Raw genomic sequence first — 19407 nt, forward strand, 5'->3', positions numbered from 1 at the left:
TTTTTAACTGACTAAATTTTTAATTTAATCTTAAACCAAACACTACTCTAATTATTTCATTCTAATATGATACTAATTTTAATATAAACAAATTTTGGCTTAGCTTCTTCGACTCGGAAACCAAACAACCCGAAAGAATCCATGGTACTCTTGTTCCGTGGCGATCGGCCACTGGCAAAGCTTACCGCAGAGGATCCGGACTTCTCCGAGGCCCAGAAAGAACCTCGTCACCGTCACTGACAGCATTACCCACATGTCTGTAGGCCCACAACCCAGTGGCACGATACGCGGGCCCACGCAAACCCACTAACTGCTCTGCTCTGCTCCGCCGCTGCAACCCGCGACGACCTCCTCTTCTTCTCCTGCGAGTCTTGCCTTCGACTTCATTTCAAACCCCCAGCCGCCGCCATCGCCACCTGCCGTCGTTCCTCTTCCCTCCTCCGGCGATCGCCGTCACAGGCGGAGTCAATGGCCGCGCACTCCGCGTCGCAGACTCGCCGCCCAACACGCCGCGCGCCTCCGCAGCCCCCTCCGGCCGCCGCGAACGGGAAGGCGTCGTCGTCATCCAAGCCCACCTCTCCGGTCCAGGCATCGTACGCGCCGCTCGCTCCAACCAAGGATTCCTCGATCATTTCTTCCCTGTGCTGATTTAGTGGCTTTATGCATGCGCAGGTTGGAGAGGACGGTGAAGAAGCTGAGGTTGACGAGGGCGCTGACGCTCCCGGAGGCTACCGCGGTGTCAGGTGCGTGCCGAAGGATGGCGGCAAAGCGCGTGGACGCCGCGCTGCTTACCGATGCAAATGGGATGCTCTCGGGCATCGTCACAGCCGAGGTGAGAATCCCAGAGTTGGAAAGGTGCCATCTGTAGGTGGAAAGGAAAGAGGACTGAAATGTGCGGCGAGATGCACAGAAAGTATGCGATTTTGGGGCTGAATAATTTTGAAGCCTGCATTTTTTTCTTAAATCAGTGGCGGAGGTTAGGAACCATGGGTTAGAATGAGTTCATTCATATATGAACAGCTAGCTAGAAAGATCTATTTTGAGGGAATAGAAGGATATGTTCCGGCCTTTACTTTTTAGGAGGATTGAGAAGAATATATTGTGCTTTAGGAACAGATAAAATAAACAATTGGGTTTGGGGGTTTTCCGCAAGGAATTTGATGGGATTGATCATGATCAGGCTCTTGATGGTACATTTGCTGAGGATCAAGTTTTCACTGGGGATTCGTGTTTGCCCTTCACTCCTTTGTGTAGGACATAGCGCGGCGAGTGATAGCTGAGGGTCTCAAGCCTGAAGAAACAAGTGTGGTGAAGGTGATGACACGGAACCCAGTTTTTGTTATGTCGAATTCATCAGCCATTGAGGCACTGCAGAAGATGGTCCAAGGTTTTCTTGTTATATATTCCCTTCACTCCTAACATCAGCATCCATTGTTAGTTTCACCTTTTGTCATAATCATTGTTATTATTTTCTCTAAAGATGGCCTATGTCTGGAAAGTGGTACTGTTGTGCTGTGCATAATGGGAGAGAACCATTGCTGTGCATAAATTATTGTGGAATTATGTACCAGTATTTGGATAATGAAATTCAATAACCATAACTGAACCAAAATGCTTCTACAGATGGAGGTGGGAATAGAACAGCTATAGTAGTGTATGCACAAAAAGAGGCAAACAAATAAAAGTAAAACTGGGTAGAAACTAGTTTCTTTTGCACAGTTGGGGCTCCAGAAGCTTTAAATTTGAACTGTATAAAGCTTCAAAACATCTATGCAAAGAAAAACTGGATGAATCTGTCATTACCTTAGGTATTGCATTCGTTCAATTTGAATTTAAACCCTTAGACTATCTACGTGAAGGAAAAAAAAGGATGAATGATCTCTTTTGACATGTCATTCATGCACAGGCAAATTTAGGCACCTCCCTGTAGTGGAATATGGTGAAGTCATTGCCATGTTGGACATTAAGAAGTTCCTTTATGACGCAATTTCAAGAATGGAGAAGGCTGTAGAACAAGGCAGTACAATAGCAGCTGCTATGGAAGGGGTTGAACGACAATGGGGAAATGACTTCCCAGGTTTCTTTGTTTTACTTTCTTTGAACAACAGTGGAATCAACTTTGTGTGTAATATGGAACTGATCTTGAATCTTTTTATTCTTAATTAGGACCACATGCATTCATGGAATCTCTTTGGGAACAGATGTTCAAGCCTTCCTTGTCAACTATCATAACTGAAAATAGCAGGTATATTTGCTACAGCCAAGGAAAATATATGATGTCACAATTTATTCTCACCTATTGTTCAATTGTTTGTCTTTTCTAGTGTTCCAGTGGTATCTCCTTCAGATCGGGTAATTCTAGCCGCCAAAAAGATGAGGGAACATCAAGTTAACTCGGTAGTTGTCATGACGGGGAACATGTTGCTAGGAATTCTCACGTATGTTTTGTGCAAAAAGTCATTTATGCTGTTGAATTTTTGTCGATCACAATTTATTCAGTGCTGACACTAGGATGATGAGTTGTGCTGCTTTCTAGTATGTAACTTCATTTAATTGCGATGAACTCAAACTGTATGGATATTCTTCAGTTCGAAGGATCTTGTTTTGCGAGTGGTGGCACATAATTTATCCCCAGAGGCAACTCTTGTAGAAAAGGTATGTTTACAAATGAATCATTCATATTTTATTTTTCATGATCTTATTCTTCATTTTGTTCATGATGTGTTTGCATTTGCTTGTTTGTTTCCGAAGGCTATGACTGCAAACCCTGACTGTGCTACATCGGACACATCAATCCTTGACGCTCTTCATTCAATGCAAGATGGGAAATTTTTGCATATTCCTGTCGTAGACAAAAGCAAGTACTGAATTCTAACAACAAAGTAACATTCCTTTTTAAGTGTGTATCTAACTTAGATCTTTGGATAGATGGACAGATTATTGCCTGTTTGGATGCTCTACAATTAACCCATGCAGCCATATCGATGGTGAGTACCAAAACTTTTTCGCTACCAGGTCATGTTACTGGGCTCTTCTTTATTTTGGCAATGTTTTATCATGTGAACAAAACTGAGATTTCTGGAGAGTATGAGATACAGTAGGTTTAACTGGGGATGCCAAAAGTAGATTTTAGTCTTTGTGGCATTTGACTTTTTATCACTATCTAATTCTTATTTTTTGTTTTCATTAGGTTGAGGGAGCCTCTGGAGCAAAGGATGTGGCTAATACTATGATGCAGAAGTTTTGGGATTCAGCTCTTGCCATCCATCCTGCAGAGGAGTTTGATGCTCGTAGGTTGTTCCTTTTTCTACTTGCGCATTTCCTTTCCTTTTTCAAAAGATCCTTTTATTAGTCTTTTCTTAAACCTGTGCAGTGATGAGTCTCGTATGGTGGCGTCAGACAATGCTGAAGGGAAGCATATGCATCCTCCTCATGTTAACAGTTCCTTCTGTTTTAAAATTGAAGATAAAAAAGGGCGCATGCACAGATTCAGTTGTGGTTGGTGCTCATTGTTCTTTCCTGATTGTTGTTTGCTGATGACGCGTTATAGAGTTCTGCTTATCTGCTTGATCACACTTTTCTGTCTGCAGTTTCAGAAAGCTTAGATGAGCTTGTGTCTGCTGTGGCGTACAGATTAGGAATGGATAATGAAAAGCCAAATATTAAGCTTCTGGTAAGAGGTGAATTCTTGTCTTCGAAGCACACACTGTTAATAGAACAATATTTAGGTCTTCGAGATTATGATACCTCTACTGAAAAGGACCTGATTTGTTCTTTCAGTTGTTTTTCAGTAGTTTCAGACTGATCTTACCTAGACACTGCCTGAGATTGCCTATGCAATGTTCCTTCAAGCGTGAACTAGCCAAAACCTGTATTTTGCAAAGCTAGCTGTTGGAACAATGGAATTCTAGACCTCTATAGATTTTACCGAAATAATGACTATTATGCGCTCATTTGAATTGTACTCCATGTTGAACAGTATGACGATGATGAAGGTGACAGAGTTCTCCTGACTACTGACAGTGACCTTAACGCAGCAACTCAGCATGCCAAATCAGCTGGGTGGAAGGTAATCTCTTGTTTGTTTGCTTACTGAGCCAGTAAAATTCGCCCTACACAAGCAGATTTTTCAGAGTTTCCTTCTCTGTGTTCAGGTTCTGAGGCTGCATATGGACGAGTCCGAGATCAGGAGGGAACCCACCGTGTCGCTTGTGGATCCCTCGACGGCGGAGAGATGGCGGGCGTCTCTCCGGTTCGGCATCGTGGTTGGCGCCGTTGCGCTCGCCGGCGTCGGGGTGATCGTCTACTTGAAGCGCTCTCAGCTCTGACTCCATACTTACGTGCTCACGTCCACACTGTAAAGAGTAATTGCCCACAAGGAGAACCACAGCGTACTGTATACTTGGAGACACACAGGTCACACAAGAACAATAAGGCGGTAGTACAGTGTACAATAGACAGAAGAAACTCTGAGGTGTGTAACTACGAGTGTTCTACTTCTTCTCGCCCATGTATCCTTCTTTTTCTTTCTTTTTACAACAGGGTGTTCAGAAAATAAACAAGTCAAGCCAGATTGGCGTCTTTTGTACACTGTAACTGCAGAGAAGCTCTATTAAGTCACTGGCGCCTGTTTTTGAAATAAGAAAAGAAAAGAAAATAGCTTGTGCTGTGCTGCCGAGTGCTGAGCTTGTTTAGGCTTTTACATGACCACGGTAATATTCAGGTACGACAAAACTCTGTATTCCAGTCAGCACTTCCGAAAATGTACCCACACTAGCCAGCCTACTCTAACGTCAGTGAAGAGTGCAGTACGTGTCAGAGAGAAGAAGAACCGCACAAGAGAGGAAAAAAAAAAGCACTTTCGATTCCGCTTGTACGTACACAGTACGATGGAAGCAGGAAGAAGAGGATGCAGCCGGCAGTGCCATGGATAGGAATAGGATTGGAACAACAAGCATGCATGGTGACGGAGGAGAGAGACGGATCGGCCACGGCGCGGAGTCTCGGAGAGGTGACGCGCGCCGTGATACGTGCCCGCCTGCTAGACACGGGCGAGGTGCACGTGTGCACCCCCCAGCCGGAGCGAGCTCACGTGTCACCCTCTTTGTCCCAACCCAAATCCTTTTCCAGTTCCTCCCGTCTCTTCGATCTCAGGTCACCTACCTCACTAGCAAACCGGACAAGGTACGATTGAACTCAGCTGCAGTCTGCAGCGCCTCATCAATTCCAGCTCGTCGCCGCATCGCACCACTCGAGCTTACAACCTCGGTTCATGGTTATCTGCGCCGTTCTGTGCTGTGCATGCAGAGAGGAGAGAGCTGGCTAGCTATAGAGCGACGACAAAGGCGTGCGCCATGACTCGATCTGGTAATAACTAGCAGGCATGGTGGTTGTCTGGGGCTGCAGTCTCTTGGTCGCGGCCTGTGCGCGTGCGCGCGCGCTCCGGCGGGTGGTCCAGCTCCCGGCGCTCCTCTGCTGTGAGGCCATGGTTTGGGCGGTGACGTTCCTCGCCTCCCCCCTCCGCCTGCTCACCGCCGTCGAGAGAGAGCGCAAGGTGAGATTTTTTAGCCTTGTTGGTAGGTAGGAGAGATTGTTCAGATTGGTGCCAGCTCAGGGTTGTATTTTGCGAACGTTTGTTTCAGTTGGGCGGGCTGATTGGGGAGATGCAGGCCCAGATGGACGATCTGGTGTGGGAGAACAAGGATCTGGAAGAGAAGCTGCAGGCGGCGCTGAGGGAGCAGGAGGCCATGGAAGCGGTTCTTGACGAGATGGAGGAGGAGCACGAGGAAGCCTTTGCTAGGATAGATGTCCTCGAGAGCCAGGTGATCGTATTGTTCCCTTCCCTTGCGTGTTCGTTGTCGGATGGCACCGTACGCTTGGATGACAAATTCGTTCCTTTCCTGCTCGGCAGCTCAAGGCGCTCGGGCAAGAGAACATGCGGCTGAACGAGCACAAGGGGAAGTCCATGTGGGACAAGGCACCGGCGGCGGCGGCCCATCATGGCAACGATGGCAAGAACCCGTCCCAGTCTGACAAGAAGCCGTGGGTAGCATCCAACAGAGACCGGGAAGAGGAAGAAGCCGCGGCGGGGGCACATGAGGAGGCCTTCAAATTGGCGCTGACGACGGCACCGGTCGCGGCCAGGAGCCTGACCTCGGAGGAGGCTAAGCTGGTCGCGCGGCGGCGGAGCCTGTTCAGCCTGGGCATGTCGCTGGCGGTGGGCGCGGCGGTGTGGTCCGCGGACGCGCCGTGCCTGCCGCTGCTGGCGGGGCTCTTCGCCGTGGTGGGCGTGTCCATGCGCAGCGTGTCGCGGTCCTGCGCCGCGCTGCGGAGGAGCGGGCCGGCCGTGGGCGACGCCGTGGCGCTGCTCAGCCTCAACTGGTTCCTCCTGGGCGTGCTCACGTCGCCCATGCTCGGCCCGGCGCTCACGTGGTTCGCTGCTGCGATGTCCCTGTGAAGCCGAGCGAAGCAGCAGCATGTATCGTGTTCGTCAGATACCCGTTTCTGTATGCTGTGCCTGTAACGTACGTATACAATAGTGAGTGTGGCTTTTACCTTGCCGCTTTACTCATTCTGAATATCTTTGGGGCCGTATAGAGCGAGTGTTTTGGAGCCAAAATCTAGGCCACAATTTGGTCGTGCATATGCCACCTGCAAGCTTAAAACTCTCCCAAATTAGGGCCAGGAAACCACAGATAGGACTAGCCAATTCTCAATTCTCAGAGTATATGAACATATCTTTCATACTTGGTAGTATGATCGTATATGCTTTTACAGAGTAACATTCACTGAATCTTTACATAAAAAGGGTGAAAAAGGAAGAAGAAGAGGAAAAAACAGATCAATCTCAGATTACAGTTGCATCCCGTGTTGCCGTCGCTAGTGTACACTTTTGACATCAGAAAATGATGTTGCCCATCATTCTCTCCATCAGCCTTTTCCCTTCCAGAATCCTTCGATACCGTCCGTAGCAATCTCAGGCACAGACGCACGCACGCCTAGGCAACTAATTCTGGCCATCGTCTCGCGAAGAAATGCGACGAGAAAGAGACTACAGGTGCAGAAATCCAATGACTACGATCCACTCTCAGCTTGGTTACTGAATGGCAGTCGGTCGGCGCCTCGATCAACAGCATCCCTCCACAACCGATACCGGATTCCGAGCTTGTCATAAGAGACTGGCCAGTTCCAGACGTTGGCGCCATTGATCATTCGTTCTTGCTGCCCGAGAACAAGCCGTAGGTCCTCATTCAAGACCTGCACAAGATCATCCAAGATTACCATGATCAGAATTGTCGGGAACAATTGTTCGAATCAACGCAGGTGCCCTCTGACTTAGTTTGCACTTTGACCATAATGATCAGTAATGATTTAGTAGTCCCTTTTATCACATTAATATACCTCGAAGACAACAATGCAGGAAAGGTTAACCACATTTTGGTGCAAACTGAGACAAAATGAGCATACTTGCCTTCTCGGCGAAATGTGACCACAATAGGTGCATGAACGGCATGTGCTTGAGCCATGGAGCGAAGTCTAGCGACATCCGGTACAACAGCCTGGTTTTATTCCTAGAGGAGGGCAAGCAAACATGGAGTTGGTGGAGATGCGTTGAACATTGCTGGGTGCTCTTTCCTTCTAGTTTCCCAGGCTTTGAGATGCCGATGGTTGACAAGACCATGCACGGTGGTCGGAATTCCATGTCGATGGGGTAAGGATCCCAGTACCCTTGGAGCCCAGATGCAGGTGTTAAGAACTTCACCAAGCTGGCAAAAATTACACGACATCAGCATGTTGGTAAGCACACATAATATCACCACGGTTATGAGAGTTCATATTCATCAGTCAGTTTTCTGAAGTGGTATGAAAAGTATATAAGTACCTTGGAACACTCCAACCCTTGGCAAAGGTGGATGTGTGGGTAAAAGGAGCATGAGCAAGGTCCAACAGATTGTCCAGAAGAAGTCCATGCTCAATTGGTAGTTCCATTACTATCTGTTGAATGACCAAGAACTCCATTACCATATAAGACACATGTCATGATACAGTCGCTCCAGCATAACAGGATTTCTAAAAGGATTTCCTTTTACCTCTGCATGAACTGTAAATCCTGGAGGAGGCAGAAGAGAAGGGATGGTGGCCTTTGGTGGGTCATCCCCAGGCCAGATCCAAACCATTCCTTCTTGCTCGAAGCATGGCAATGACTGGATGCGCACATTGAGCATCCTTGTTGATGGCATTTTTTCACATTTTCCATCAGTCGAGTATTCCCAACCTGAAGGTAATTATAAATCCTAAATATTAATTACACATCATTCTTGTCTTTTTGTAATATTAGGAGCATAAGAAACATGCCGAAAGAAATGTTAACCATTCTCATGTATTCAGCTTAATTTTAGAACTAAAAGTTACAGTATGTGACTTTCCGTTCTTACCATGGTAAGGGCACTGAATTCTACCCTCATTCACTGAACCAAGATGGAGAGGGCAAGCTCTATGAGCACATGTGTTCTGAACACATCCAGGCTTTCCATCTTTTCCTCGGAATATCACCCACTGCTCCTCGAAACAATCTATTGGTACCTGAGAATGCACATACAAGTCCGTCAAATAAGCACACGTTTCTGTAGCTGCTAAGTGCTACCTGTGACTTTGTATTGGCTTGAAACATGCAGTGCTTTACCATTGTGTCATCTTTCAGATCACTGGAGAAAGCAACTGGGTACCAGAAGTTCTTCAAGCTGGGATTGTAAGGCTTCACTGGACCAGACACGTTCAGACTCCGACGTGGTTGTTTCTTGGCTCGGACATGGGCAGTGGATGATGTACTTGGAGCTAGGGAAGTGGACTCGGCTGTGGATGCACTAGAGGTTCCATCCGGCAACAGCCTGTCATTTACCAGGGTCTCCATTTGTGCTAACTTATCAAGCGCAGATGATACCCTTGCTTCCGATAAATGAACCTGCATCAGACATGTAAAACATCAGGTTCAGGGCGTTACTGAAGAGTGTCCATCTGGTTCCTTTCAGTAGCATACCTGATTGTGGGCTTTTGCCAGTTCCTGCTGTAACTCGTCAAGCTCTTTCCTCAAGGTTCCAATCGACTTGAACTCTCTTGCTAAAGGATTGAGAACCTCTACCACCTGCATTTCAATTTTAGAAACGCATGGCATAGTCTGTGTTAGTCCTCCACTATTTCGACATCAAACAATTGATAACAGCTGCATTTTTTATGCATAACTTTATGACTACCAATTACTTCATACATATCGAATATCTAAAATTCGGCAAGTGCAAACTGAAACCTTTTCTCTGAACTCAATGCTAAAACGGTATTTCATACCTTGTTGTGGAGAACCATGATGGTGAGGAGATCTTGCCGCGCCCTCCAATCACAGTACTGGATGTCGAATCTGACCACCTCGAGAGCTTGGTTCACATCCAAGAACTTGCCTTTCTTAATGGGGACCCTCGGCCTGGGGTCATCGACATGGAACAAGGCCTCCAGGTTGTTATTCTTTGCAAATTCAGCTCCGTCTTCCCTGAGCACTGCATACACTTTGATTCCACCATCTTGACCAACGCCCTGCACAGAATCATCATCATACCCCATGAGCCAATTGGATTACTGTACGATTCATCAGAAATCTAGTACAGTAAAACCAATCTAATCAATAGTCAGATACAAAAGATTGTGAATTCGGCAACTCTATCTTTCATGAACAACAGTACGGGATGGAGACCGCCTCTCCTCCTTCTCCGCCGTCGACGCTCACTCCGAGCCCGGCGTTCACCCACTAGCCCCCGTCGGACTCCCCCAGCTTTTCCCAGTGCCTTCCTCTCCCCTTTCTACTTTCGCACCACCCTTCCTCCCCGGCGCTTCCTGTGTAGGCAGAACTAAGGTGCAACGATGGCTCCACCACACCCCCACACTCTGCATCCTCGACCGAGCAGTCACCCTGCGCAGGAATCCCCACAGTGTGCCCCCTCCAACTCCACATCTCCGGGTCACTCCTCTGTCTCTGATTTGGGTCGGGGACCCCCTTGGTTTGGGCCGAAGGACTCAGGGGATTCAAAGTAGGTCCGCTTCACGCTCTAGGCGGTGCGGTTCCGCACGTCGTGTTGGCTGCGGCTCAGACGTGGGCTGTGTTGTCGGACGCACAATAGTTCCTTCGCACGGCACCGTTAGGCCGCCAGCATCTCTACAGAATCCAACGGCGCAGCCTCCACTCCTATAGCTCCCAATACTTCTGATGCGGCGCTTGAAGCCTCCATACAGAATCTGACGATGGAGATCCCCGCGCCACTAGCCTCTCCCCTTTGCAGTCGCTCTTCTATTCACAGCACGACTCAGACCCCCCCGAAGAAGCCACCGCTTGGCGGCACGTTCTACCATCTCCACTATGCACCCTTCCAAAAGAGGAGAGTTCTTGCTGATGTGTCGCCTTGGCCTCGTCAAGGATGGAGACGTTGTCTCTCCTTCCCTTCACCAAGCTTACTTGCGCCTCTTCGAGACACCGCTACCCGAACAACACATTAAGGCAATCAGGGACCTCTTCCCCGTACACGAGCTATCGGCAGCTGCTAATGCTCCCATAGCGACCTCTCCGGTCTGATTGGTGGTTGTTGCAACCGGTTGCTGCTTCAAATGGATAATTTCAATGTACTAAGATGGAATGTCCGCGAGCTGAATTATAAAGCCCGCAGGGATGTCGTCCGCACCTTGGTTTCCGACCGTAATGCCTCGGTCATTTGTCTGCTTGAGACGAAGCTTTACGTTGTTTACCCCTTCTTAGTGAACGAGCTTTGCGGGCCCTCGATCTCCGGTTATTCTTGCTTGTCGTCCACCACCACCAGGGGCGGAGTGCTTGTGATCACTCGTATGCTGTTCACTTTGACCGTTGTCCAGGTGTCACGCTTTTCAGTCCATATTCAAGTTTTATCGCCAAATGAGAGCTCCTTCTTCTTGTCCGCTGTCTACGGCCCTAACGATGATTCCTTAAGGAATCCATTCTCGCGGAGCTGGCCTCTATCCGTGTGCAGATGCCTGGGCCATGGCTCATCATAGGGGACTTCAACATGATCGCGTCTATTGCGGACAAGAACAATGCTAATCTAAACAGAAGATCAATTGCCCGATTCCGCCACTTCATTTCAGAGCTCGAGCTCAAGGACCTCCATTTGTTTGGACGTGCTACACATGGTCCAAAAAAAGAGTTGCCCCAACGCTTGTTCATCTTGACAGAGCCTTAGTTTCCTCTGAGTGTGGACAAGGCATTCCCCGATTGCCATCTTCAAGCCCTCTCCTCCGATTGCTCCGACCATTGCCCTCTTCTGCTGTCGTCGTCGATGCGTGTCCAGAGGCACAGATGGTTTCAATTTGAGGCCTTTTGGACAAAGTTGCTAGGGTTCCTCGATGTGATTAAGCGTGGATGGGTGTTGTCTAGTTCTAAGCTTTCTCGTCCACCTCTCGGTAGACTTGACTTGCTGCTTCGACGCACTGCCAAGGAGCTCCAACAATAGGGCACATTGTACATTGGCAACATCAGGGAATAGATATTAATCGCATGGGAGGTTGTCGGTCGCCTTGACTTCCCCCAAGAAACCAGACCCCTCTCTCCTGCTAAACTTGAGCTTCGGAAACATCTCAAGTTTCTCTACCTCAGCCTCACTTCTCTTGAGCGCTCGATCGCTCGTTGTCGCTCCAGGCTTAGTTGGATTCGAGACGACGACGCAAATTCAAGGCTTTTTCACTCATTTGCTTCCTTTCGAGCGCGGAAGAACACAATCACTTCATTGGCCAGTCCTACTGGCCCGGTATCCTCCCATATGGCTACAGAGGACACATTGTTCAATCACTTCAATTCCATACTCGGTAGCACCTATCCCAGAGCCGCCTCCATCGACCTCCTCCAGCTCATCATTACACTGCTTGACCTGCATTCGCTGGACGCGCCATTCAACGAGGATGAAATCTTCTAGGCAATTAGAAGTTTACCTCTTAACAAAGCGCCCGGTCCGGACAGATTCACTCCGGAGTTCTATAGAGCTGCCTGGCCGATCATCAGGAAGGACATCACCCTTGCTATCAGTGCCCTTGGCCTAAGTGATCAGAGGGGTTTGCATCGTCTCAACAATGCTTTGATCACATTGTTGCCAAAGAAAGAAGACGCCTCCTCGGCGACAGATTACCTCCTCATGTGTCTCATACATAGCATTTGCAAGCTAGTAACCAAAGCCCTGGCACTACGGCTCGCGCCACACTTGAATTTCATGATCACCAACAGCCAAAGTGCCTTCATAGTCGGTCGTTCGATCCACGATAACTTCAAATTTGTTCATTCCACAGCGATGTTGCTTAAGAAGTCCAAATGCCCGAAGATTTTGCTTAAATTGGACATTGCCAAAGCTTTCGATTCGGTAAGCTGGCCTTTCCTCTTGGAGTTATTCCGTGCTTGGGGTTTTGGCCAACCATGGTGCAGCTAGGTGGAGGTAATGCTCAGATCCTCGTCGACCAGAATCCTCCTCAATTCCATCCTGGGGCCGATGATCAGGCATGCTCAAGGGTTGCGTCAGGGGGATTCCCTTTCTCCTCTCTTTTTTGTTATGGCTATGGACGTGCTCTTGCGGCTTATTTCCAAGGCGGGAGACGCTAGAATCCTCAACTCCTGGGGCCATGCTTCCATCAAACACCGTTGTTCCCTCTATGCAGACGATGCGGTCGTTTTCTTATCGCCAACCACGCAGGACATCAGAGCGCACCTGGCTCTCCTTCAGCTCTTCGGGGTCGCATCAGGGCTTAGAACAAATCTCAACAAATGTGCAGTTGTCCCTATTTGTTGTGGTGAGGACCATATCAACACTAATAATGACCTCCTCCCTTGCGGTCTGTCTCCCTTCCCAATTCCATATTTGGGTGTGCCCCTCACTACTGGCTGGCTCCGAAAAAGTCACTTTCAACCTATCGTGGACAAGGTTGCCGCCAAGCTCCCAATCTGGCAAGGCAAATTAATATCTAGACATAGGCGTGTCGCTTTGGTCAAGTCCGTGCTGTCTGCGACTCCTCTTCACACGCTCATTTCCATACCTGTTCCACCCAGGCTGCTCAAAGAAATCGACAAGATTCGGAAGGTGTTCCTTTGGTCTGGTGATCAAACGAAAACCAAGGGCCGTTGCATGCTTGCTTGGCCGAAAGTCTACTGTCCTCTAGCTTATGGCGGCCTGGGAATCCAGGACTTAAGGTTGGCCGGCATTGCTCTGCGTCTGCGGTGGCTTTGGTGGGAACGACGCGACCACTCAAAACCTTGGCTGTCTTACCTCTACACCATGAGAAAGAGGTCACCGCCCTCTTTGAAGCTTCCACCAGGTTAGAGGTTGGCAACGGCCTCTCCACATGATTATGGACCGATGCATGGTTGGGCGGTTGATCCTTTTGTTTGCTAGCTCTCGAGCTCTACGCATGTATAACCCCTTCAGCCAAGAAGAGGTCCATCAGGGATGCCATGCTCGACCATCGATGGATTAGGGACATTATCGGACCCTTCTCAATTCCAGCTCTACGTCAGTTCCTTCTACTCTGGTTGCAGCTCCACTCCGTCTGCTTGGGCATCGAGGAAGATCGTGTGATCTGGAAATGGACCAGTTCAGGGGAGTACATGGCACGTTCTGCGTATCAGTCCATGTTTCACAGCTCCATCCATTGCGAAGGTGCCCAACTGGTTTGGAAAGCTTGGGCACCGTTGAAAGCTAAGTTCTTCGGGTGGCTTGTGCTCCATGGACGCCTTTGGATAGCTGCTAGAAGGAGGAGGCATGGACTGCAAGCTGCCGATTCATGCGCTCACTGTGATCAACACGCGAAAACCATCAACCATCTCTTCCTGCATTGTACTCTTGCGCGTGAACTTTGGTGGCGTGTCCTGGGCACCCATGCTCCAGCTCAGGGAACACTCATGAACTGGTGGAGCGACCTGCGAGGGCGTGTGGCCGCACAACATCGCAAAGGTCTTGATTCCATGTTCCTCCTCATCACTAGGCGCATCTGGCGGTCACGCAATGATGTTGGTTTTAACAAGCGGCGCATTTCTTTGGACATCCTTGTTGCACTCATTAGGGAGGAGGCTGAAAAATGGTGCCAAGCCAGAGCAAAGAACCTCCACATACTCCTGCAACATCTTAATCGCTATAGTGTCGTAGTCTAGTGATCGTCTGTATTAGTCCTCTAAGTTGCTCTAATATTTATATTAGCCTACTTTCATTACATGGGTTACCAACCGTGCCATGGTCGTTGTAAAAGACATGCTTATATTCACTCTTCTTAATACAAAGATGTGCAGCTCTACTGCGTATTCGAGAAAATAGTCCAATACTAGCTTGTGGGGAGCAGTCAGCGCATTAGCATATATAGGCCACAATCTGCTGCAGATTGCCCACTCCATCCACGATTTTTTACACAACGAAATATGAATTCAACGAGAAGTAGGATTCATTCAGAACTGAAGCAACAGCTCGCATGCCCGCCTACTGCCATTGCTCGCCCCACGCCGGCCAATGCCACCAGCCCACCACAGAGCTACTCGTCACAACCCAGGGAATCCATTTTGCTTGTTCCCGCCACAAGCAAAATGGATCCAACAGAATGAACCAATCCACGTACACAAGGAAAGAGCAAGTGAATCCATCCAAGAAAACTGGAACTACTAATCGCAAAAGAAATCAAACGACGTGCGGCCCATGGATGCCCGCCGTCGCAAGCTGCATCGCAGCTGGATTGGGATGGGCATCCGCTCAATTCGCCGGGTGAAGCTGGAATAGGGCTCAATTCAGCGGCGAAAATGTCGACTCGAGCTCGGTTTCGCAGTGACCGGAGCAGATAGGATAGGAACGACATCGTCTGTCCAGAGGTGGATTGGTAAAGAAATCCTTGCTCGGGTAGGCAATTTTGCCCATGCACAACTAGCCTTTTGGGAGCCGAAACTGGCCAAGCAAATCGATTCTTGCATCGGCGAAGAACAAAAGGCGGGGAAAAGGAGAAAGAAGTCACCTTTCTGGAGAAACACCTCAAGGAAGGCTTAATGAGCAAGTGCGGCACCAAAGACAGCGAAGCCACGGTGTTCATTGAAGCCGCCGCCGCCGCCGCCGCTGCGATTGAGCAGAGCAAGAGAGAAAAGAAGAAGAAAACGGAAACGAAGATGGTTGGGAAATGATTTTCCGCGTCCGAGCTCTGAAGTGACCTTGTCGATAAGAGGCGGGAGCTGCTCGCGATCTCCATGAGCCTCACACGTGCTGCCACGTGTGATCCCTTGCAAGGCTCGAGCTCTGACGTGGCAGCCTCGAGCACCAAGCGTTCGGACTTGGACTTTTTGCACCTACAAATCTACTACAACTGTGTTCTGCTCCGGTATTGGGAACCTTTAGCTTTTGTTTGTAGCAATAAAATTAGCTGGGAAATGTTAGCTATGGTTTCTGAAATTCATAGCTATAAATATGTGCAAACTGCGAAATACAATTCCTTATAGGATTTGATTTGTTCAGATGAGTAAGGATTACTTATAGCTAATCATTTCAGACGAGGAGAGAAATTAAGCAGATGTACCCACCGAACTGCATAGAATAGGCTTACTTGCTGCTGCTCCGATCACAAGCGTTCGAATTTGCAGAAATGGCTTTTCCAGGGCTGACTCAGCTCAGCATGAGGATAATACGCTGGTTGGATTTCCGTCCAGGTGGCAGTGGGATATTTTTTGGCCTTTTCTCCCTGATAGTTACTGGCGCGCTCCTAGCCATCAGTTCTTCTTCAGTTACCTGCAGTGCCGAATTCCGTGTAGAAGAATCTCCTGTTTGCAGAATGCTAGACGTATATTTACCGTTCACAAGTACTTGAAACAGCAGCATAGTTGCAACCGATATCAACTGTTCTCCTATCCTTGGAACGACTTTGTCTCGCCGTAATCCAACTGATCTTCCACTATACTTCTGGAGAAAACTTGCCCTGCATTGCAGAAGGAAAAAAAGAGTCATACCGGTACAAATATGTAAACCTCTACATGCTACGTTGGATGATGCCCTTCAAAGACGACACCACTCCTGCTGCAGGCTGGAGCTTCGTTGCCACTCCAGCTGAAGAAGGCTCGGCTCGCAGGAGAGCCACCTACCTTGGCTACCAAGCACAACAATTGATCCCCAAGAAAGATGATCCGTTGCAGGGAATAGAGACTCTTACGAGAGATCCCCAAGGTGCTCCATTTCTGGAGCAAAGGGCATCATCCTCTTTCCTGGCAAGAGGATATCGGGCATGCACTTTTCCCTTCAATAATAGATGGCTTAGCTTGGCCTCCCCCAAGTTGGTGCGCCTTTCCAGATTCCAACAAATACACTCGGACGACCTGTTGTCACTGACGAATTTGGCTCTCATAGTCATACTAGAACACCGTATCGTCTTGATCAAACGTAGAATCTTACAAAGAAGATGTGGAAACGAGACATTTTACTGATAATTATTACTATGCACAATATTTGATAAATTTCGTCTACAACATTATCAGCTACCCTGATTAGCAGAGATGAAACTCAGCTGTGGTGGATTTCCTAATGTGCCCTGCGTTTTCTTCCTGACATGTGTGCAGAATGCTAGATGCCTAAATGTATACTTACTATTCAGATGTACTTGAAACAGAAGCATAGTTGCAACCGGCATCAGCCGTGTTCCTATCCTTGGAACGACTCTCTCTCACCATAATCCAACTGATCTTCCACTTCTGGAGTAAACTTACCCTGCATTACAAAAAAATTTATGAGTCGCTGGTACAAAGATGTAAACCATACTGTCAATGTTCACTCATCATTGTTCCAAGTAACCCCTTGCTTTCCTCTTTGTTAGGGGATGGTATCATTGGGCATGCCAGATATGTAATTTTACGATAAAGTTTGCTGCATGCAACAGCAAATATCATTTAGATGAAATTGATCCGGTTAAACACCGGATGTCTTCATATTAGGACAGATGGCTAATGATAAGAGCGGATATTTTCACATTAGAACAGATAATTAACGGTACAATGGATAACAATTATCTCAAGACAAATGAACAAGTTTTGCCTTTTAATCGACGCATTTAACAGGAACTGAACAGTTCGACTCGCTGAACCCAGTTCAAAATACTGATAATCATGTGTTATTAACTGATGATAAGTACTGCTCTTAAATAAGAAGTATAGAAGCATACCTTTCTGGCTCAATAGTCCTTTTGGCTAGCATGAGAGCCAAGAAAACAGGTACCATCGCAGCACATAGATGCTTAAGGGTATGGCCACTGACAATGTGATGAGTCCACTTATAGATAGGTTTGTCAGCAGCCTCTTCAACTTTAGCAAGCAGGTAAAATCCTGAAATTATTTTGAAAAATCAGAAAAAATAGAAAGTACAGATTGCATACTTAGGATCATACTAAATTATGCTTAGAAGAAATGCCTAGCAATAAAGATATTTGTTTAGAGAGGACTGCTGACTGTTCTATGAATTTCCAGATAATAATAGGCAAGGGGGGAAAAAGGAGATGAATTGTCTCCCTCACTTATCAATATATGATAAGGGGGGGAAAGAATTAGAGAAACTTTCATTGCCGATCATTTGATGCTACTTGAAGATGGACCAAAATAATCTAAGTATCATGAGCTCTTATTAGTCTGAGAAAACAGAGTCAAATAATTCATTAAATTATAAATACCATGTTTTTCTTCATCTACACAAATAAAGTCATAAACAATGGAAGCAAATACATCTCAATGACACCGAGCAACACCATTGCTAACCTGCTGCCGAAGCCAGTAGCTTGAATGCGTATACATTGGTGGAATTACTATAGCCATCACAGGTATAGCAATGCATGGAACAAACTGAACTGCATATGGGCGAAGATCGTCAAAGAACCTGCATAGAGTTCAGACAGTAAAAACGAAAGGAATGAAAGAAAAAAAGGAAATCCCATGTATTCCCTAGGAACGATAATTAAACACTTGAAAACTTGCCTCCAATACATGATGCTCAGAGCACCAGCAATAACAAGTGGTGCAAGGGACTTTGGTCCCGTCCTATCATCAACCCTTTCAATAATGAAGATAGCCATGATAGATGTGAAGGCAATCGTCATCTAAACAAATAAGCCGATATGGCAATATGTCAACCTTCACCGTATTAAAAATCTGGAACATAAGTAAGGAAAGGACATGCGGAATGGAGCGCTCCCCCTCTCCCTCCCCCGCCGTCACCGCTCACCCCGAGCCCTTCCTCAGCCCCGGTGGCTATCGTTCCTGCCTTAACCCCGGTGACCTCCTTCCCCTTGTCTCCACTCTCTCTCCTCTTCTACCCTGGGGCGACCTCTGCAGGTAGAACGAAGGTGCAACGCTAGCTGTTTGAGTATTTCATAATATAGGGAATATCTCATATGATAAATAGTATGTACATAGAACATGTGAGTATATAAGATCATACAAGTGGTATGTATAGTTTTTTATGTGGTTTGCACATATATTTTTTTAATGTATTACATTTTATATACAAATACAAAGATATTATCAAAATCTAATAAAATTGATGGACTTCTTTTCTATTTTTTCATATAGTTCGTATCGGAATATCTTAAAATTAGTATATAAGTATATTCATAGTGACAAAGAAGTATATCCAGTTCATTTATGTAGTACATCATAATAGAAAGTATATGCTCCTGGAAGTATAAACTAGTTTTCATATATATATATATATATATATATATATATATATATATATATATATATATATATATGTATTTATGTATAACTAGCTATAGAATATCTTATTCTATGGCCGGACTCAACTCACACATCCGACCCAACCCGAATGACCCGACCCAACCCATTTGCTCAAATTGTGAGTTTTTTTTTCCTATTTTGATCTGTAGTGGGTCCGCGCCATGGACAATGGCGCGGATATTGTAGCGCGAACACGGCTAACACCCGCGCCATTTTCCATGGCGCGGACCCTCCCGTCACCTCCAATACCGAGCCTGTGGGGTCCGCGCCATGGACAATGACGCGGATATTGTAGCGCGAACACGGCCAACACCCGCGCCATTGTCCATGGCGCGGACCCCTAGCATCACCTCCAGTACCGAGCCTTTGGGGTCCGCGCCATGGACAATGGCATGGATATTATAGCGCGAACACGGCCAACACCCGCGCCATTGTCCATGGCGCGGACCCCTGAGCCCGGGGCGCGCCATTCCTGGGGTCCGCGCCATGGACAATGGCGCGGAACGCCTCACGTACCCTGGCTACAGAATAACCTATATTATAGCTAGCTACATATTATACTTGTCCTATATCGACGAGGCTATTATGTGTCTATGCGTAGCTACCATTCGCGCTGCGCACAT

The 19407-nt window shown here is 47.3% G+C and overlaps 4 protein-coding genes across 7 annotated transcripts; 2 read left to right on the top strand and 2 right to left on the bottom strand.

The window, feature by feature from the left end:
* The first annotated feature begins 343 nt into the window (after positions 1-343).
* LOC133929147 (CBS domain-containing protein CBSCBSPB3-like) lies at positions 344-4677 on the top strand. Of its 3 annotated transcripts, none has more exons than XR_009911568.1 (14): positions 344-593; positions 673-832; positions 1255-1387; positions 1907-2077; positions 2167-2245; positions 2325-2438; positions 2589-2655; positions 2752-2857; positions 2929-2987; positions 3191-3294; positions 3374-3498; positions 3591-3680; positions 3980-4069; positions 4155-4202. XR_009911568.1 is itself a non-coding variant. In XM_062375781.1 (14 exons), exons 1-14 carry the CDS (start codon positions 469-471, stop codon positions 4326-4328), a joined length of 1590 nt encoding a protein of 529 aa, XP_062231765.1. In that variant the 5' UTR covers positions 344-468; the 3' UTR covers positions 4329-4676. The 3 variants fall into 3 exon arrangements, 2 of the variants coding, with proteins under 2 accessions (XP_062231765.1, XP_062231775.1); XM_062375781.1 differs by having other exon boundaries at positions 3591-3673; positions 4155-4676; XM_062375791.1 differs by lacking the exon at positions 2325-2438 and having other exon boundaries at positions 3591-3673; positions 4155-4677.
* Positions 4678-4905: 228 nt separating this feature from the next.
* LOC133929159 (uncharacterized) lies at positions 4906-6571 on the top strand. Of its 2 annotated transcripts, XM_062375806.1 has the most exons (4): positions 4924-5184; positions 5308-5554; positions 5643-5822; positions 5912-6571. In XM_062375806.1, exons 2-4 carry the CDS (start codon positions 5384-5386, stop codon positions 6455-6457), a joined length of 897 nt encoding a protein of 298 aa, XP_062231790.1. In that variant the 5' UTR covers positions 4924-5184; positions 5308-5383; the 3' UTR covers positions 6458-6571. The 2 variants fall into 2 exon arrangements, with proteins under 2 accessions (XP_062231797.1, XP_062231790.1); XM_062375813.1 differs by having other exon boundaries at positions 4906-5554; positions 5670-5822.
* A 125-nt stretch (positions 6572-6696) lies between these two features.
* Positions 6697-15218, bottom strand: LOC133929138 (chlorophyllide a oxygenase, chloroplastic). The gene is made up of 9 exons (XM_062375772.1): positions 15040-15218; positions 9343-9585; positions 9038-9142; positions 8684-8962; positions 8436-8583; positions 8091-8275; positions 7883-7995; positions 7472-7766; positions 6697-7257 (listed from the first exon to the last, which is right to left on the bottom strand). Exons 1-9 carry the CDS (start codon positions 15112-15114, stop codon positions 7075-7077), a joined length of 1626 nt encoding a protein of 541 aa, XP_062231756.1. The 5' UTR covers positions 15115-15218; the 3' UTR covers positions 6697-7074.
* A 1376-nt stretch (positions 15219-16594) lies between these two features.
* LOC133929175 (uncharacterized) lies at positions 16595-18441 on the bottom strand. Its single transcript, XM_062375823.1, has 4 exons — positions 18023-18441; positions 17797-17924; positions 17221-17380; positions 16595-16769 (listed from the first exon to the last, which is right to left on the bottom strand). The coding sequence occupies exons 1-4, from the start codon at positions 18142-18144 to the stop codon at positions 16649-16651; spliced, it is 531 nt and encodes a 176-aa protein (XP_062231807.1). The 5' UTR covers positions 18145-18441; the 3' UTR covers positions 16595-16648.
* Between the last annotated feature and the right edge of the window lie 966 nt (positions 18442-19407).

The sequence above is a fragment of the Phragmites australis genome, chromosome 1 (assembly GCF_958298935.1).
Source record: "Phragmites australis chromosome 1, lpPhrAust1.1, whole genome shotgun sequence".
In the NCBI taxonomy this organism is placed as follows: Eukaryota; Viridiplantae; Streptophyta; class Magnoliopsida; order Poales; family Poaceae; genus Phragmites; species Phragmites australis.

What these genes read in the sequence shown, in the direction of transcription:
- LOC133929147 (XM_062375781.1), top strand. Translation starts at nt 469, where the DNA reads ATGGCCGCGCACTCCGCGTCGCAGACTCGCCGCCCAACACGCCGCGCG. An exon ending in ATGTTGCTAGGAATTCTCAC is followed by an intron (nt 2,439 to 2,588) that starts GTATGTTTTGTG and finishes GATATTCTTCAG; the next exon opens with TTCGAAGGATCTTGTTTTGC. An exon ending in AGGCAACTCTTGTAGAAAAG is followed by an intron (nt 2,656 to 2,751) that starts GTATGTTTACAA and finishes TTGTTTCCGAAG; the next exon opens with GCTATGACTGCAAACCCTGA.
- LOC133929175 (XM_062375823.1), bottom strand. Translation starts at nt 18,144, where the DNA reads ATGACGATTGCCTTCACATCTATCATGGCTATCTTCATTATTGAAAGG. An exon ending in TCGGCAGCAGGTTAGCAATG is followed by an intron (nt 17,381 to 17,796) that starts GTGTTGCTCGGT and finishes AAATAATTTCAG; the next exon opens with GATTTTACCTGCTTGCTAAA. An exon ending in AGGACTATTGAGCCAGAAAG is followed by an intron (nt 16,770 to 17,220) that starts GTATGCTTCTAT and finishes TTTGTAATGCAG; the next exon opens with GGTAAGTTTACTCCAGAAGT.
- LOC133929159 (XM_062375806.1), top strand. Translation starts at nt 5,384, where the DNA reads ATGGTGGTTGTCTGGGGCTGCAGTCTCTTGGTCGCGGCCTGTGCGCGT. An exon ending in CCGTCGAGAGAGAGCGCAAG is followed by an intron (nt 5,555 to 5,642) that starts GTGAGATTTTTT and finishes CGTTTGTTTCAG; the next exon opens with TTGGGCGGGCTGATTGGGGA. An exon ending in TAGATGTCCTCGAGAGCCAG is followed by an intron (nt 5,823 to 5,911) that starts GTGATCGTATTG and finishes CCTGCTCGGCAG; the next exon opens with CTCAAGGCGCTCGGGCAAGA.
- LOC133929138 (XM_062375772.1), bottom strand. Translation starts at nt 15,114, where the DNA reads ATGAACACCGTGGCTTCGCTGTCTTTGGTGCCGCACTTGCTCATTAAG. An exon ending in TGAGGTGTTTCTCCAGAAAG is followed by an intron (nt 9,586 to 15,039) that starts GTGACTTCTTTC and finishes GATTCTGTGCAG; the next exon opens with GGCGTTGGTCAAGATGGTGG. An exon ending in TCATGGTTCTCCACAACAAG is followed by an intron (nt 9,143 to 9,342) that starts GTATGAAATACC and finishes ATTGAAATGCAG; the next exon opens with GTGGTAGAGGTTCTCAATCC.